General features: G+C 38.8%; 1 protein-coding gene across 1 annotated transcript in view; it reads left to right on the forward strand.

Moving 5' to 3' along the window:
- Nucleotides 1-19,421, forward strand: part of LOC126473852 (beta-alanine-activating enzyme) — a 446,532-nt gene that overhangs the window by 415,280 nt on the left and 11,831 nt on the right. The window contains exon 12 of the mRNA XM_050101181.1: nt 18,084-18,356. Coding sequence (XP_049957138.1) covers nt 18,084-18,356 — 273 coding nt within the window. The remainder of the gene's footprint in view (nt 1-18,083; nt 18,357-19,421) is intronic.

A 19,421-nucleotide genomic window follows, 5' to 3' on the forward strand; every position in this document is an offset into this window, starting at 1 on the left:
CTGTAATACAGTAGTACTGTATAAGCTCTTACCCACATTATGCAATGAATTATTAATTAAGTCCTAAAATTTTCATTCTGTTTCCATGTTAGATATGTTTTGGTTTTTACAAAAGGTTAGTATACAAAACTGTATTGGATGCATCAGGACTGAAATACTTGTACGGTTTTGGGAAGTTTTCTGAATTATACATGTTCTCCTTTACTGTATATTGTGAAAAGTAATTGTCTTATAACACTTCCTGAGGAGCATGCCCAAAGCTACTCATACGTCTGAAGATTTCCCGCTGTTAAGAATGACATGCATGTGTCATCTGCTAGAAACTCTTGTATATGATCACATAATTGGTCTGATATTCTGTACCTTCATATTTTGTTCATTGGTTGACAGTGTGGAACTGTTTCAAATGTCTTTTTGAAGTCAGGAACATGGAATCTACCAACACAGCAGCTACATGGGTGCCAATATCTACTGCTGTCTGTGTCTTGTGGATGAATAGAGCGAGCTGGGTTTCAAACGATTGGTATTTTTGGAACCCATGTTGATTCCTACAGAGGAGATTTTCAGTGCCTAGAAATGTTGTAATATGCGAGTGTTAAATGTGTTCCAAAATTCTACAACATGCTGATGTCAGGTTTATAAGCCTATAGTTTTGTATGTCCATTTGATGACTCTTCTTGAAAATGGGAATGACCTGAGCTTTTTTCCAATCATTAGGAATGCTTCACTCTGCTAGAGACGTATGGTACACCGCTACTGGAATAGTGGCGGGTTTTTTTCACATACTCTGTGTAGAATTGAACTTGTATGCCCTCAGATTCAGGAGCCTTTCCTCTATTAAACGATTTCAGTTGCTTCTCTATCCCTGGATCACTTATTTCAATATTTATCATTTTGTCATTTGTATGATTATTTAAAGGGGGAACTACACTGTGATATTCTACTGTGAAACAGTTTTGGAAAAAGATGTTTTTCATTTTGGCCTTTTTTTCAACCCTGTGTTTCAATTCTCTTATGGTCACCAGATTGTCAGACAGATAGCTTTGGCCTGTTTACTGATTTAATGTAAGACAAGAACTTTTTAGGATTTTCTGTCAAGTCAGTAGATAGAATTTACTTTTGAATTTATAGAACACTACACATATGGCCTTCTTTACACTAATTTTGCCTATGTTTTGTTTTGTTTGTCTATGGGGCTTTGGCTGAATTTAAACTTGCAGAGAAGCTCTTTCTCTCTCTCTCTCTCTCTCTCTCTCTCTCTCTCTCTCTCTCTCTCTCTCTCTCTTTTTTAAAAAAAGCAGCCTTCTTACATGGTTATCACACCAGGTAGGTGTTTTCCAACCTTTACAATTTTATTCAACACATACTTTTCAAAAGTGTATTGTGTTATGTGCTTGAACTTTGTTCATTGATGTTCAACATTGTTAGTGGTGGATATGAAATTTTCATGTTGATGTGTCGGGTAATCTGAAATCTTGTCACTCTTGCTGAATCGAAAAACCTTCCTTCCTACCTTTCTATGTGTTCTTATTTACAGGCACATTCATTGATGTTTTAATGGCCTTATGGTCATTGATTCACTGTCCTGTGCTAACAATTGAAAAGTTCAAGTCTGTTTGTCACCAGCAGGTCTAAGTAGTTATCTGACAAACTGCTCAAAATAATTTTTGGCTAAGGCACTGAGAACAATTTCACACAATTCTCTGTCCCTATTATTTATAAAATCACTTGAATCTCCGAGTCTATAGCTGCTATGTTAAAAGCTCCACCTAAAACTATAACACGAGCAGGAAATTTACTCAAAATATTCTCCAAGTTTCCCCCTCATATGCTCTGCCACTATTGTTACTAGGGCAAAGGTCTATAGACAAATAAATACTCATGCTTGATCCACCATTAACATTTATCTCCACCCATACTATTTTGCATTCTGAATCTATACTACTTTCACTAGATATTATCATGAAATACAATTCAATACAATACAATGCTACTCACCATACAGCGTAGATGCCAACTCACAGAAAGGCACAACCAAAAGACTGTCAGAAAGTTAGCTATCAGCTTTGTCAAAAATAGACAAAACACACACACACACACACACACACACACAACTCACATACACACATCACCAATGTCTATGGCAGCCGGAGCCAGACTGCAAGCAGCAGTGCATTATGGGAGAGGCAACCAGGTGGGGGTTAGGAGGAGGCTGGGACAGGGAGGGGGAGCGATAGCAGGGTAGGGGTAGGGCCAGTAAAGTACTGCTTGCAGCATGCAGGGATGAGATGGAGAGTAAGGCAGCTAGGTGCAGTTGGGAGGTAAGACAGAGAGCGAGGAAGAGGGGGAGGGGGGGGGGGGGGGATAGCGGAAAAGGAGAGAACAGCACCGTACTGTCCTCCACCCCCACACTGCTATCCCTCCCCCTGTCCACCTCAGCCTCCTCCTTAACCCCATCCAATTGCATCTCCCATAATGCATTGCTGCCTCGCAGTCTGCCTCCAGCTGCCAGAGACTGTGGTCATGTGTGTGTGAGTTAAGTTTGTGTGAGTGTGCGTGTGGGTGTGTATGTTGTCTATTTTTGAGAAAGGTCTTGCTGGCTGAAAGCCAACTTTCCGACAGTGTTTTTATTGTGCCTTTCTATGATTCAGCATCTCCACTATATAGTGAGTATCAACTATCCTTTTCATTATATTGTTACATTCCATTCCAGATTTTCCATTGTTAGATATTATCATTGTCTTTTGTTGCTATAAACACACATCCACCACCAGTGTTCAACTTATTTTTGTGATATACATTCCAGTGAGAGTGTAAATTTCATTGCTGTTGACTGCTATCCTGTCTCGACTCGCAACACATATTATTGGGTTGTGGAGGGGTTTCCCTATTCAAAAAAAACCACGTGTGCACACAACATGTACTCCCCTACCCTGGAAGCTACTTCCTATGTGTAGTGCATGCCTGACATAATAGGTGCAGGCTCTTACACATCTCCACCTGATAGTGGAGATCAAGAAATTGGTATCAGAATCTGTCTTCCAATAGGTGAGGTATCCTGTGCTGGCTCATATGTATGAGGGTTGTTTCAAAAATAAGGTTCCCACTTTTTTTTTAGACACAAGGAATTTTTTATTCGAAAAAACGATTACACCATTGGAAACATTGATCTTTAAGCTATTTTTCCACATAGTCCCAATTTTATGTCGAGTAATCCACTTTTGCATTCCCACCTCAAAGAACTCTGCTGCCAACCCGTTGAGAAACTTGGAAACTTCTTCTTGCAACTCCTTGTCCGTCTGGAATCGCAGACCGTCTAGGTGCTCCTTCAATTTCAGAAATAGATGTAAATTGCTGGGTGCCAAATTGGGGCTGTAAGGGGGGTGGTCAATGACATCCCGGGCAAATTGTCAGTTAACTCCATCGTTTGTTGTAACACATGTGGATGCACATTGTCGTGGTGTAGCCTTACGCCTTTGCTGAGTTTTCGCCTATGACGATTTTGGATTGCCCGTTTGAGTTTTTTCAAGGTCTTGCAATATCCTGTTGAGTTTATGGTGATCCCTCTATGCATAAAATCAATGAGCAGCAAACCCCGCTGGTCCCAAAACACCGATGCCATGATTTTTCCTGCTTACAGCTGCTGCTTAAACTTCTTTGTTAGTGGCGATCCGGTCTGTTTCCATTCGTGCGATTGTTGTTTTGTTTCTGGAATAATATAATGGCACCACCATTCATCCCCCATAACAATGGAATCAAGGAAGTCTTCCTTATTCTTGTCGCATTCATTCCAGAACTTCCGAGCACAGTCGATGCGCTGCTGTTTGTGGACTTCTGAAAGCATGTGCGGCAATCCGCGAATTATGTGCGGCAACCAGTGTGCCCACATATTGTGGTAGCCTAGCTTTTCATTCAATATCCTGTCAATAGAAGCTTCAAAAGCCTCAGGAATTTCAGCAGCAAGTTGCCGGATGGTGATTCGCCGATCTTCAAGCAGGATTTGCTCAACTTTCACCACAACTAAGTCGGAGATCGACGGCCTCCAACTTCGTTGTTCGTCGTGGACATCCGTACGGCTGTTGGCAAACTCCCTACACATTTGCAGACGTGTTGAATGCTTATACACGTTTCCCCATACACTTCACTCAATTGCCGATGAATTTCTGCAGGTGGTAACTTTCTTGCATGCAAAAATCAGATGACCACACGAATTTCACACCTGGCAGTGATGGTGATGATGGGCTCCATCGCTTATGGCTATCAGGCCGGTACTGACCCACGCTGGTTGTTGGAATTGGTGGTGGTGGATCCAGCAAACACGGTGGTGTTGCCAGATTTCGCATTGCACCATGCACAGTAAGGGTACAGAGTTGGGAACCTTACTTTTGAAACAACCCTCGTACTTTCAGCAGTGGGAAATACTTCAAACCTGTTGTTAGGGCATAAGTGGGCAGCCGTTTGACGAGTATCCACTGTCATCTCCCATCAAGAGATTTGCAACCCCAGCACTGTTCATCACTCACCATTGGGTACATGTTGGCCAGCAGTGCCATGCGAATCAGAAGATGCAGCAGCATCTTGTGTCCCATGTGATGCAATAGGCTCCAGAGGTGCCAAAGCATTCATCTCTTGTGCCCAACTGCTACTGCAGCCCAGGGCAGCAGCCTGAAGCCTATCAACCATGGCCAGTGCAGTTCCCAGCTGTTTACAGGCAGTGACCAGTTCCCCCTGCATCCATACACAACAGGTGCAGTCCCTATCCATTTCAATCAGTACAACAATAAGTATGTGACTTGTCAGTGAGTGCAATGTAAGCTCTGCTTTACACTACCTCTGGTCTATTTTACCAAAGAAAGTTGCCTCACACGGGAAGAATGCACTAAAAGTTATGCAAAAAACTTAGAGTAATGGAGTGAACACCAGCCTGTACAGTAAAATACAGAAGTACATTTGAAAAACAGAATCTAAACTAAATTACTGTGTATTACTTGAATGCTATAGCTACAGGGATGTCCTCACGGCTCAGTGACACCACTCGGCGCCGTTCATCAGTTTCTATACAGAGCATCACACATTGCTGAACCTGAAGTGAGTGCTACAGTTGGGGGAAAAAAATAAAAATAATAAAAGCAATGAAGGCCAGGCAGATCTGCACTGGAGAGAAGGGGATGCCAACTCAACTGCTGGACACACTGCATGACCCATTGAAGAAGAAAGTGTGAAGAGACAATTTACCAACATCATTGAAATTTATAGGGTACATCGAGCAATTACTCCAGCTGACTGTAACTGAAAAAGCAAATTGTTTCTTGACTGTCAAATTCAAGATCCAGACCTACCAGAAGGTGATACTGTGTGTTCATGTTAGAATGCTGAGAAGCAGTATCTAATGTTTTTGCTGACAAGAATGTGTGAAGTTGGATTGCAACCTCCTCACTTCTTTTACACGCGTAGACTTACTTGGTATGGACAGCCGATCTTCTTCTCTGGATAGCCGCCTACGTCAGTCTCCAAAAACTTCTTCTCCAAAGACTCTCTACTCATGAAATAAGTAGGTACTTGAATAATACTTCTGTTGGTGTATTTCAGCTTCCATAAAGAACAAAATTATCATTTCTCACATAAACGTTAGACTTCTTGTAAGTCACCCGTGTCATCTCACATTAGACAAAAATTAAGATACATTTACCACATAGTTGATTCTACAACCACGGAAATCGTGAACAAGTCATGCCTCTAGCATGTCTGTGTTAAAAGGTACTAAAAATCTTTTTTCAACTCAACTGTTTTTTTCGTCACTACAATATTCAGAGTTATAAAACAGCACCGAATAACACAGAAGTTCCTTGGGGCTGCCATGTTCTTTCATTAGAACTTCCTTGGCGCAACCGACAAGTACTTGTTGGTACCGTTCGACTCCCGTGTCTACAGTCTTCTCACTACACACTTCAGACCTGCACACACACACACACACACACACACACACACACACACACACACACAGGTGACGTGCAGTAGATAGGCTCTCTCACACTTATATTTAAAATATTGTTTGTTTGAGATAGTAGAAGGCCAAGTGGTTCTAGAATTTACGCGGAAATTCTCAAAATACTACAAGTAATAAATAATACTGAAAGATCAGCTAGTAGAGAGCCCAACAATGAAGGCAATGCAGTACACTCTGGAAATTAACCTTGGGGTAAAAAGTGACATGAGTGGTTTATGGTCAGTGATAGGGTGAAAATGGCAACCACACAAAAATGCAAAATTATGGATACCAAAAATGATGACCAGCACTTCCTTTTTGAGCTAAGAATAATTCTCCTGAGCTGGAGTAAGCGAGTAAGCATCTTTGACATGTGCTTGATTGGCCTTTTTCTCCCATCCTCTAACTTATGAAGCTGAGCCACCCTGATTCCATGTGGTAAATAGGGCTGGTAAGTCATAAGACAGGTGGCTGACTGGAGGGCTGATTTTAACTTCTGAAAAGCCTGATTTCATTCTTCGGACCGATGAACAGTACTCCTGTATGTTAACAGAGATGGCTGAGTCGTCAGACCATGAAAGTTAGGTGGGGAATAGAGCTCACATCGTAGTTTACATTTCCTAGAAATACTTGAAGGTCTTTAACGGACTTAGGCACAGGCATATTCTGAATAGCCTCTACATATTCTATGGTTGAAAGCTGAAAGAAGGCACATTTGGAAAAATTAAACTTAAGTCATTTCTAAACAGGGGCTGCAAAAACAAACAGAATGCGCAAATGTGTGTTTGTTTTACAACCAAGTAACTGACACAATACAGAATGCTGAAAAAAGTCCATTCAAGAGACCTTTGGAAAATGGGAGCAGCACCAGTCACCCTAAAGAGCATCCTGTTATGTCGATATAGTCTGAATTGCGTGTTCGGGACTAATATCTTCTGAGTGTCTTGATCAAGAGGCAATTTAAAATATGCTTGTGTGTGGTCTATTTTGGAGAATAGTTTACCTCCTGAAAGTCTAGAAAAGAGTTCATCCAAACGATGTAATGGATAAGAAGAGGTAATGTGTAAGAATCAATTTCCATGTGAATGTTAATGATTTTCTTAAAGTCTCCACAAGATCCAAGGGGGCCCCAAATTTCTTGACCACCACTAATGGTGAATCCCACTAACTGTAGGAATCTGAGTACAGAACTCATTGTTAATCCTATCCACTTCAGTCTTTACCTCATCCTTAATAGCCAACAGAATCAGGATTTGCAAAATATTGAATTTGTTGTCTGTCTTGAGACAGCATGAGCTGGAAAGTTGACTGCTTTCCACGGGCCTTGTTCACACAATGGTGCAAATTGTGTGTGAAGTGCATCAGTGGCAGCACAAGTTACCGACAAGCTGAGGATGCATTGTATGATGAAAGGAAAATCCAAAAGTGAAATATGCATCAAGACCAAATATATACTCAACCAACAAATCCAGCACAACAATAAGTGACTGGTAGCTGTACATGACATAAAAGAGGCATCTTTTGGTGGCTGTACGTACATAACTTTTATTATGCTGTACAGAGAGAGGGAGCACCCATACTAAAGTACATAGCCTGCTTTACTACTGAAACTGATATGCTGGTAACAAAAAGAGAAGTCATGGGCAAAAACTTTTACATAGTTTCAGCACTGATGATCATCAGAAATGTTACTTATTAGCATTGGTCAGGTTTGTTGCTATGTGCTGGCATGTGTCACTGCATAATTCTGCAATTTGACCTTACTGTGAATACTTGTCCTCATAATGTGACCATTCCTGCTTAGGATGTAATGTGACCACTCCTACTTGGGATATAAGAAAAAACAATCCAGACAACTGGTAAACAACATGTATCACTAGTGCAGAATTGCAGAGAATGCGGGTGGTTGGCTGCCACAGCGTGGGACTTGCTTGCCGCTTGTAGAGTCAATTACAAAAACACGTTGCACTGTTTCCCTACAGAGTCTGCATGTAGACATACTGTGAGAGTAAATTTGACATTGGTGCATGATACAGTGTGAATTCTGTATGATCACATTAGTGGTTACAAGTGGCTCACACGTGGGCTGGTGAACTGGTTTGCATGCTACATCTGTTGTAAGGTGTTATATAGATATTATCTGAATTGTACTTGATAATGACAAAAAATTTGAAATTAGCTAGTAGCAGCTAAAATTTGAAATTTTTGCAGCCCATACAGCAATATTTTATTTTAAAAATACTGGGTGTGGCATTAGTCACTCAACAGCTGTGCATTTCGGTTCATGGTCATGTTTTAGCTAAATAATTAAGTAATAATCCCTATATTGAAAATTGTGAAATCTCTGCACAGTGAAATTTGATTTAAGAGTTGAGGCTGAACTGGTTTGTTATTAACAAATAACAACCTGAGCCTTGGTGTCAGTTGTGCATTTATTGTGAGTGTGGAAAGTAAAGGAACAAAAAATTGTCTACAGAACAATGAGTGTTAGCTTTACAGATATGGTGGAAATTTGGTTGAAATTATGAAGATGTAAGACAATAATTAATTGAAAAATTCTTGCCTACACAGCCACCACGCAGGCAAACTATCTAAAAATTAAATTGAAGGTTCTAGGTGAAAGGTTCTGTAGCTGGCTTACCACACAGTTTCTGGCCAAAGTAGCAACGATTAAAGAAAGTCTTCAGCTTGTTGCACAGGCATTTGTTCCGTCATCCAAGAAATCTGCAAAAAGAGCTTCTAAGGAACTACAGTTGTTAAAAACACTACATGCGAAGCCTTAGGTATCTACCTTACTACATGCCCTAAATGAGGATGATCCAGATCAAAGCCATGAATTATGTAAGTGGTGTGTGATCCGCAGTGAAAGTGATCCTAACTTTTACAAAACAATACTGTGGTGTAAAGAAGCAAGTATTAAATTAAATGGAAGAGTTAACAGATCCAGCTGCCTGAAAATCCTTGATTTGTTGTTGAGGAGGAGTTAAATGTTCTTGGAGTTTTTGTTTGAAATGTAAACAAAGGAATGGCAAGCCTATACTTTTACATTGGAACCATGACTGCAGAAAAAGTATGTTGATTTGTTAAGAGAAGTTATTTATTTACACAGTACCCCTGTACTTGAGGCTGTACAAAACGATCTCATTTGGCAACAAGACAGCACTCCACCACGCAAGGGGTTACAACTCTTCGCGTTTTTGGCTGACAGTTTGTTAAGAATAGGTGGGAAGGCAGGGTAAAATCAGTTGGCCTCCAAGCTTGCTGGACCTCACTCCTTGTTATTTTCAATATGGTAGATACTGAATGGTAATGTTTTCACTACAAAACTATTCAAATTACAGTATTTAGAGATTTTGATTGAACAAGAATATGGCAACTTTTTGATAATAATGAGGAGTTATGTGACATTAAATCAGTGTTTAAATGATGTGTTAAATGTCTAGTTAACAATGGAGGAAACTTTGAACACTTTTAATAGGACAAATTACTTTGTGTAAACCACAATGTACAGCATTTTTGATTAACTGACTTTTGCTGCACCCTGTATATTGAGGCTGTGGACCCATACGAAACAAAATTAAGTATATGTAATAAATTTTAAAAAATATACTTCTCAGTATTCTTGAGCCTCATGAAATGACTGAAATGTTGTGATAGCTGGCACATAACTCAAAATGAGCTTCATCTGACATCAGGATGGTGTGCAACATTTGTGGATTTTGGCGAAGGAGATCACGTGTGGTTAAGCAGAATGTTTTGCGTGAAACCCAGTCGCGAGGCCTAATTTCCTGAACAATCTGCAGCTTATATGGATGAAAATGGAGATCTACGTGCAATATTCTCCTGAATGAGCGATCGGACATAAGCACAGTTTGGGCATGATGACAAGCAGATCTTTTTGGGTATGAAATAGTGGTGCATGAACATTTTCCATGGCTTCTGGTGTCCATACAGTTATTTCACTTCTTCCCGGTTTGTGATTGCAAACAGAACCTGTTGTTCGAAATGGCACCTACCCACCTCACAATGGTCCGTCCATCTGGAACTTTCCCATGACGTCCCAAGTTGAAATGTTCCCGAAATAGATGCTGGGTAGCAATACAGAGTCATTATTCTTGAAATAACTTTCAGCAGGAAAGGCATGACGCTGTGCACTTCACTGCTCCATATCACTGTCACTCTCGAAATGGCAGCTCATTAGTACATGAATGCGGCACAAACTGGTGCACATTCCTGCAGTACATCATTGTATTATGCAAGTGAAATTACGCTTTGAAAACTGTCACACCCTGTATGATATCAACTAAGTAGAAAGAAAAGCTAACACTCCTCTTACACATTATTTATCTTCATCTGCAGTACTAATGCACAAACAGAAATTAACTGCCGTTTTACTATGTTTATTTATCTTTTGTGCATTAGATACTCATCCCAGAAACCTGAAAACTTATACCATGTGGAACAGATTGTCCAACAGATGCAAAAGCCCAAATAATTGTTTCTGATTTCATTGGGTCATCAGAAAAATCAGTTATTATAAACTGAACACTTGTAACTGAGTTAACTTACTGAATGATAATATTGTCTTATTGTTAACTTCTCCATCTGTAATGTCCAAATCATTGCTAGAATTTTAAACTGAATATTTTCCTTAGTCTACAGAAATGATGACAATAAGTGTGCGTGATTTATTTATTTATTTTATTTTTTATTATTTTTTTTAATGGACTGCTGTTACTTATTGCCTGTGTGCAGTATCTTTAGAAAAAAATTGTGAATTTATGAGTTCTTAAATGTGCATGAATCACATCTGTTCCTTAGTTTAAGCTGCTGAACCATCTTCTATCACATCTTCTTAGAGAGGAACAGAAAGTATTGAGGCATTTGTCTGTTTCAGGTTGTTATGATGGTAACATTTATGCTGTTGACATTACACAGGGCAGCCTGATTTGGGTATTCTCTGCTGGTGACAAGGTGAAAAGTGGTCCTGTTCTGTGTTGTCACCAAACAGCCATTGTTGTTGGGTGCTACAATCACAAGTTATATTGTATTAAGGTGCAGGTAAGGACATCTTACGAGACCATTGTGTAGATTGTCTTCTCTTGGCACTGACTAAGCAAATAATTGTTTAGTGTGGAAATGAAGCTCAGGGCCTTATTTTTGTGACTCAATTTAGCACTTTTTCTGCTTTAATAGATGTTACATAGCTTTTAAAAAGATTAAAATTTGCTTCTGGCAATATTAAACAGCATATTATGCATTTGATAGTTGAACTCCATGCCCTAGATGGAAACATACATAGACTTTTTCTATAGATCCAATATAATCCTCAAGGTAGCATAAAAACAAAAATGCATAATATGAATGTACAGGAGAACAGATATGTCATGGTTCCTTTCACAGATCATAAGTGAAATGATCTTCAGGGATATGGAATATGTAAAAAATGTAAAACATATTTTCATTTAAAAAATAATATATTTAAGTTGTCACAAACATGTGAATGTATTTACACTAAAGTGCATTAGATAATAAGAAGGGACTTCAAAAAGTAATTTACTTATTATTGTTGTGGGCCAAGTAACTTCTTTTGAATGCTGAACTACACTTCAAAGTGATAGAGATATGTGACACTATTATTCAACATAGTCATGAAACCTCTGTAAACAACGGTCGGAACATTCTACCAATCACTCAATTCTTCGAGTATAGAAATCTGCTCCTTGGTCATGAGCTATTTGACAACTGCTATGTGAACATCCTCATCACTGGAAAATCTGTGATTGCAGTGAATCTGTTCCTCGATTGCTTGGACGTTATCTGTGGTCGGTGTTGATCACTTTCCTTGTTATCAGAATCACCTATGTTTGTGTGGCCTTGGTCAATCTGTAGGCAATATTTCACTGTGGTTGGACACAACATTGCATTTGGTCCATATACCATCAGAATGTCATGGTTAATCTGTGTGTCACATAGATGTTTTGCCCAAAAGAATAGTACTGTCCCATGTACTTCAAATTTGAAATACTTTTCCTGTTGCCATGCCATTTCATTCCCACACTGTGGTGCACCTGATATCTGTAGTGCAGCAGAACTGTGTCTGCAGGAAATCCGGGACGTATACTCTCCTCCAATAATGTGCCGTTCTTGTTGTGCAATAGTCTTCAAGTGAGACAAAATGTGTAACTTACTTCATGAAATTTCCTCTTAGACAATTTTAGCTCCATCAACCATAAAACAGTTACAACACGTACACAGGGTGTTACTGCATTGAAGGTGTGCACAAGTTGGATTTTAGATAACACTCACATCGTTTGATATTATTGTTAATATATGTATGATTTGTTCTATTAAGATATACTTTAACAAGATGGATTTATTATGTAATCAAGATGATATATTTAGTGTTGAAGTGAAACACTCCATAGAGCACTCGCATTGCCTCAGTTCTGTTAGGCTTATCTGTGTATGTGAAGCTTTTCTTGGTTGGTCCACTATTTTCTTCATTTGTGGTGGAACAACCATGTGTTCTACAAAATCAAAAATTTTAAAACTCTTAGACTTTCGTTGGTTAACAGAGTGTACTAACACTCATCCCATAAAGGAAACATGATTGATATGAGCTTCTAAGGAGTCGTTAGTAAACGTGTACTGTAAGAAAACACAGTTTTATGTTCACTATAGTCTTAGGTGGCATCTGAGGGTGTGTTCCTCTTCTTCATACACACATGGTTGTAAATGGCAAAGTGGGATATTTGAAATGAGTAAAACGGCCTTGGACCAGGAGCTTCCATGTGGAAACAGCTGGTTCCATACAGCAAACATCCTTATGGAGGAGTGATAAATTGGTGAAATGTCCAATTATTATGGAGTTATATGACACACTGAATTTCAGTGGATCATAGGTTCTGATTAAATGTAAAGAAGTTGAGTTTATTCACCAAAATGTCTGTTCTTCTATTATGTACCATTGTGGGCTGTTTGAAGTGTCAAATGTTTGTCCATAACATACTAGCATGAAGTAAGTTATACTGAGACCAGTAAAACTTACTTACATATTGATGAAATTCCCCCTCCTCTTCCCACCTTTGCGTAAGTTTTATTTTAACCCTATAAAAATGATTCCAAAGGCAGACATTTACATGCAGATGCCTCACATTATACATACATATGAATTACAGTTCGCTAAGAAGCCCGCTGATTTCAGAACAGCAAAATTCGAGAACTGAAGCAGGAAGTCTACCTCAAAGAACAACATGTCACTAATAACTTAAAGATAACCCATTGTGTTCCCTTTTCCCCATCTAGGCGTTGTTTCTGTTTCTACAAAAGAAAAAATATATTGAAACATACAAAATACAGGATGAGTCAAAATTAGTGAACATTATTTGAGAGAAAGCATTCACTCAGGGTTTTCGTTATTCAGAGTCGCAACCTGACCACCAGCATGATTAATGCACTCAGACCAGCATTCAACCGTACAATTTAGTGCTGGAACACACCTTGCTGGGGAAATGTTGGATATCACACTTTGTATCATGTCCTAGAATTCTACGAGTTCTCTTATTATTGTGCTATACATGTCCTCCTTTATCACACCCAATAATGAGAGCTCACAGAGTGTGAGATCCAGAGATAGAGGAGGCCATAAAAATGGTCCATCATGACCATCCAATGGTTTGGGAATGTCTGATCAAGATAAGCATGAATGGAACTAGCAAAATGGGGCAGTGCAGCATCATGTTGAAAATACCCTTCTCATCTAAGTTGTAGAGGGGGCAGGAGGGGGGGCATGTTATCAATGGCAAACTATTTTGGCATTTGCAAGTAGCCAAGTGCATTCACCATTGGGGTTGTAAATAAAAATAGGCTAACTACACCAGTAGAGTCACGGAACACCCCATAATAACATTCATGCTCATGAACGATATGTGGAGTTTCAGTACCCCAGAAAATTGCATAATGATGATTAATGTGACCACTGGTATGAAAAGTAGCTTCATCACAGAAAATCATATGTCTAAGAATGCCTGGCTGCATCCATGACATTCTATCAGAACCTCACAGCATTTTATCTGTTTCTGCCTTGTAGTCAAACCTTGAATGATTTTTAGGTGATACAGTTGCATGCCAAGGTCCTTGATTAGATTTAGTTCACTGTCCTCTGTGCATTCCCTGTTTCCAGACTGCAGTGTCTCAACAATTTTGATAGACTCTGTAGTATGGCCTCCTGCACTGTAGCAATGTTGACTTCACTTCTGCCAGTTCAGGAGCACCTCATTTCTATTTTAATTCTTTGCTACTGATCACGTTGCCACAAACTTTTAGTAATGTGATAAATTGTTTAATGATTTGGTGGCTGTCTGCTGGAAATCATTCTGCAAACCTTCAATGCATTTCTGTTGCCGACTGCACAACTTCCAAGCTTGCAACCACTCTTCTCTGCTCCAGTGTGAATTTGTCAGCCGTGGGTACCAACAACCTGGAATAGAAAATGACACAAAACTAAGATTGTTCACATAATTTTGACTCACCGTGTATAAATGACCTACTAGGCAGTAGAGTATTTGTCTGCTGCTAAAGTGGTGCTTAAAATAATCATAAAAGTCTTGAGTAGTACAAAAGTGACTGTAAGAGCTGTCTTTAGCAAAACAGAAATTATGCTATTTAAGTGTCTCCCCTGTCCATTGGTATTGAATGGGTTCCAGATGCATCTGAAAAAACGTAAGTCTTTGTGCAAAGTAGACCATCCTGTGTCTGTTAATGGAAAAACCGTATTAACCTCTTGGCATTCACATTTTGAGAGGCCACATTCCCCACCAAAAGGATGCATTAGAGATAGTGGGGTGAACATAAGGATGGCTATGATTTTAAATAACACATCCAATGCCTCGCCTACTTTTTGTGCCATCAATTTAAAGGTAGTTGCTGTGACAGTATGTACCCCTTTCATTTCCTTACTTCCTCATGGGACTTTTGATCAGGAGACTCTTGTCAAAGTTACTGATCAGCTACCATGTGTTTGCCCCTTAGTGGACATATCATTGGACAGTGCTCATTGGAGCTCAAATCGAATGTTCTCTAAGAGTAAAGTAGTTGAAAATCCCTTCTACTTCAGAAGATCTATGAATTTTGAATAAAGATTACATATTTCAGCACTGCACCAAAGCCTTTCTTTTACATTTACTTGTCCAGTTGCTGTCATTGCTCAGCTGATATTACTCTGTGTAAAGTCAGTTAAGATCTCCACTCTAATGACCTCATCTCATCATAGAAAGTAGGCTGCCGAGTTCAACAAAACTGATTGGGCACAACACAACCTGTTGAATATGTTTAAAATAGGCTAAGTTTCCAGAATTTTCATGTAGCTGCTGAGGTTCTTCTGAAAGCTCACAGGAAATCTTAAGAAGCAACCTGTTACTTGATTTGGTGAGCATTGTCATTCTGCTGTCAAAGGCAGGCAAGCAGCACATCTTGGAGGAGCATTTGAAGTGAATCGAAGAAGTGTCAGTAGAAATTCAACAAGAGAAAAATAAACTCTTAGTGATGCTTTCTGAAATCAGTAAATCAGTGAAATGGTGCTATGTAGTCAGGAGTGAATAAGGATGACCTATGTCAGAGGTATTAAAAGAATTTGACAAAAATAAGGCTGTGGACTGTCTGCAACTTAACATCTCATCTTTATTAGTAAGAAGCAATCTATCTTTTCCTTACATTGTTAATATGGTATATAATAATAATAAGAATTATTATTATTATTATTATTATTATTATTATTATTTCATGTGGCTCAATGGTTTGGTGCAAGACTCCAATTGGACACCACCTTGGCAGGTTGTATGCCTCTAGGCTACAAAAGTTTTCCAACCAGGAAATGGGATCTACAGTTTAACATGGAATTCAAACCACGTGTTCCTTCTGACAACTTCTCACATCATTGAGAGGTGAGGACTAGGTTGACACAAAAACTTAAAAATCCCTGTTCTGATTGGAATTCAACCCCATGACCTCTCGGTCTCCATGCATGTGCTCTACTGCTAGACCACCAGGTCTGACGTACCGATATTGGATGATATTTATAGTCTTTCTTTGAATAAACTGTTCCAATTCTGAGAGCATCTGGTGAAAGGCAGTGGGCCATTTAGGCAATGCATACCTCAAATTCTGAGATTTTGGAGGCCCGGATAAGATGTATCCCTACACTCACGAAACCAATCTAGGACGTTAGCTGCCATATAAATGAGGGCATTCCATCTTGGATGATGCAATCTCTTTCTGGAAACAGTTCCTGTACAATTGCATTAACGTTTTCACCAAAAATGGCCCTTCATTTGGTTTACAAGAAGTACATAAATAGCACCTCTAACATGAATCTTTTGTTTGTGTTGTTCTCACCACATGCTCCCCATTGGCATCTTGTTCTCCAGATGAATACCAAACTCATCAGACATTGGCCTTGCAATAGCCTTCTTAATAAAGGTACCATTCTTGTTCAGTACTTTGTGTCCGAGTTGGCAAATTTAGTACTTGTCCCACTGGTGTGTGTAGCAGACAATTTATTTCTTATGAACTGTGTACATAGTTCTGAGACTATATGAGGAATTGTCATAAAATAACCTCAAAAAAATAACATTGCATATTTATTTTGTTTGCTTGCAGATTCAAACTGAAATTCTTATCAGAAAACAAAAAAATAAGTACATGACTTTATATAGACACTATAATAATAATAATAATTATTATTATTATTATTATTATTATTTTATTATTATTATTATTATTATTATTTCATGTGGCTCAATGGCCTGGTGCAAGAGTCAATTGGACGCCACTTCAACAACTTGGGAAACTGGTGGAGGACATGTAGAACCCATCCGATGTATCCACCTGTCATTTCATAATTCAGGCCTCTGACACCATATATTAGAGCAAGGGCGGGGTAACATATAAGTCCCATATCAGATACCAGCTCACTGTAAGCACTATGCAGAAATTCCTGTGATCATGAAATAAGTTTGCAAAATTATTCTTTGAGATGATAAGTAAAACCTTATGACTATCCCTCATATACAGTAGATCTGACTACTCATAAAAAATTTGTGCCTGTTGCTGCAGATGGAGCAATTAAATGAGCACCCACAATTTGCCTCCATAGGAAGTTTGTCGAATTTAGCAAGACAGCAGTTCACCAGAATACAATAATAGTTACAGATGGCTCAGAATATTTCCAGAGATTTTATAGTACAGGGGCAAAACAAAAGACTACATTCATACATCACAAAGATATCAGAAAACAAACCTATTCATCCAAGTGGACAATTAGTTCTGAGTCATGATCACAGGAATCTCTGAATATGAGCTGGTATGTGATATGGTTCTTACAAGCTACTGTGGTATTACAGGTCTGAAGTAGGAAATGACAGGTGGATGTATGGGACAGATCCCACATGTCCTCCACCAGTTTGCCAACTGCATATGTTTCATGATCTGCAACTGGATACACACTTAACTAGCCATTATGTGGTGTTTGGCAGTGGAAACTTCAGTCAATTTCTTGTTACGCTCACAGAAGAAAAACTATTCGACAATCCGACTGTTTCAGTTGTCAGAGGTCTCTTTTGCTCTTATTCTCTCATTATACTACCTTCTCACCTGCAAAAAAGAAAGAAGAGCCAGAATAATTTCTTATTTTTTAAATAATACTGGAAACAAGTTCACAAGATAACTCTCATTTTGAAAATGGTATTGAATGTGCTAGGAGTGAGCCAAATAATAATGGACCTTCCAGCAAAGTTGCAACTATCTCAAAAATTCATGGCAGATCAAAATATTTGCTAGACTGGGACTTGATTCCAGAACTTTGCCTTCCATTTTAACATTTTGTTTTAAACTTGTATACACTGTGGGAATCCATGTACGTAGTGATTTTGAAGTGGTTGCCATCCAGTGTGTGCAGAAGGCATCTTTCTCATAAACACCACATCTTGTAATATCCTAATGTTGTTTGCTGTTGTTATCTATATGATACAAATGTTTTCAAGTTTAGTGAAAGCTTTTCCCCATTTAAACTTAAAACAAATTGTAATGCATTTTACAGGATGGAACTTCTTTGTGGTCTTGTGAACTGAGTAGAGGTGGCATTTGTGCCTCACCATGTGTCAATTCTCACATAGGATTGATTTTTGCTGGAACACTTGATGGTACCATAGCTGCAGTAGAAGAAACATCTGGACATGTTGTTTGGCAGCGTCATCTCTCTGCACCTATATTCTCATCACCTGTCACCTTTCATCAGCCAGATTACTCTGTTGTTGTAGTTGCAGAAGTGCTTGGGATAGTGCACTGTTATGGTGCATCAAAAGGTGATGAGGTTAGTATTAACAAGACAGTGTTTATTATTTAATAAACATATAAAAATGTTGTATTAGTTTAATATCTTATTGCCCTGCAGTTTTGCCTAATATATGGGTAAAGATGCAACTCTATCTGACATTGAGTGGCTCGCTTTTTTGTTATCTAGTACGATCTGAACCTTGTAGTCTTACCCTCCCACACATCACCAATAAATTTTCAGTCCCTTCATTAGTTTCAAAAGCTTTGAGAGGTGTAAGATATACAAGAAGAAAAATTTTATTTATCTTCATTTTCTCATTGTTGGGTGCAGTACATCTAGGGGTAGGTTCTTGAGGCTGCAATTTTGACTTTGTGGGCTCCAGTTGACATAATAATTGACGAAGTACTTTCTGTTTCTATGACCTTTTTTTTCGCCTGGTGCAAGTCTTTTTAGTCAGTGCCACTTCGGCAACTTCAGTGTTGATGGGGAAGACATGATGATGAAGACAACACAACACCTTGTTCCCGAGTGGAGAAAATTTCCCACCTGGCTGGAAATTGAACCCAGACCCCTCACATGGCATTCTACTCTGCTGACCACTCAGCTATGGAGCAGGACAACCTAACCTATTAACTTTACAAATTACTATGTCATTATATATACAAAAAATAACAACAAACAATTTCAATGTTAAATATCCTAGCTGAAGATATGTGTATAATTTTAAACTGTAGAAGAAAGTTCTTTTACAATTTTTTAAACCACCAGCAAAATAAATAACCTTGGAATGAGTCTGTTCAGGAGTAAAGGGTCTCTGTAAGAACAGTCGTTCCTTTTGACTCATCTGGCTGGTTTATTATGTATCTATTTGTGCTGAAATCATATTTCTGGATAATGTTCAAGAAACTTAACAATGTTTTGATGTGGTTCTCACGTAGGTCACAGTGCGTTTTTTATGATGTTGTATTATGATGGAACCAGTTGACCCACATCATGATTTTTGAAGATGGCAGCGTTGTCCTACTAATACTTTTCATTGGTTTTTTTTTCTCTGTGAGTAATGAATATTTCAATTCTTCTCGATTTCTTCTAGTGTCCCTG

The sequence above is a fragment of the Schistocerca serialis genome, chromosome 4 (genome assembly GCF_023864345.2).
Source record: "Schistocerca serialis cubense isolate TAMUIC-IGC-003099 chromosome 4, iqSchSeri2.2, whole genome shotgun sequence".
Taxonomy (NCBI): domain Eukaryota; kingdom Metazoa; phylum Arthropoda; class Insecta; order Orthoptera; family Acrididae; genus Schistocerca; species Schistocerca serialis.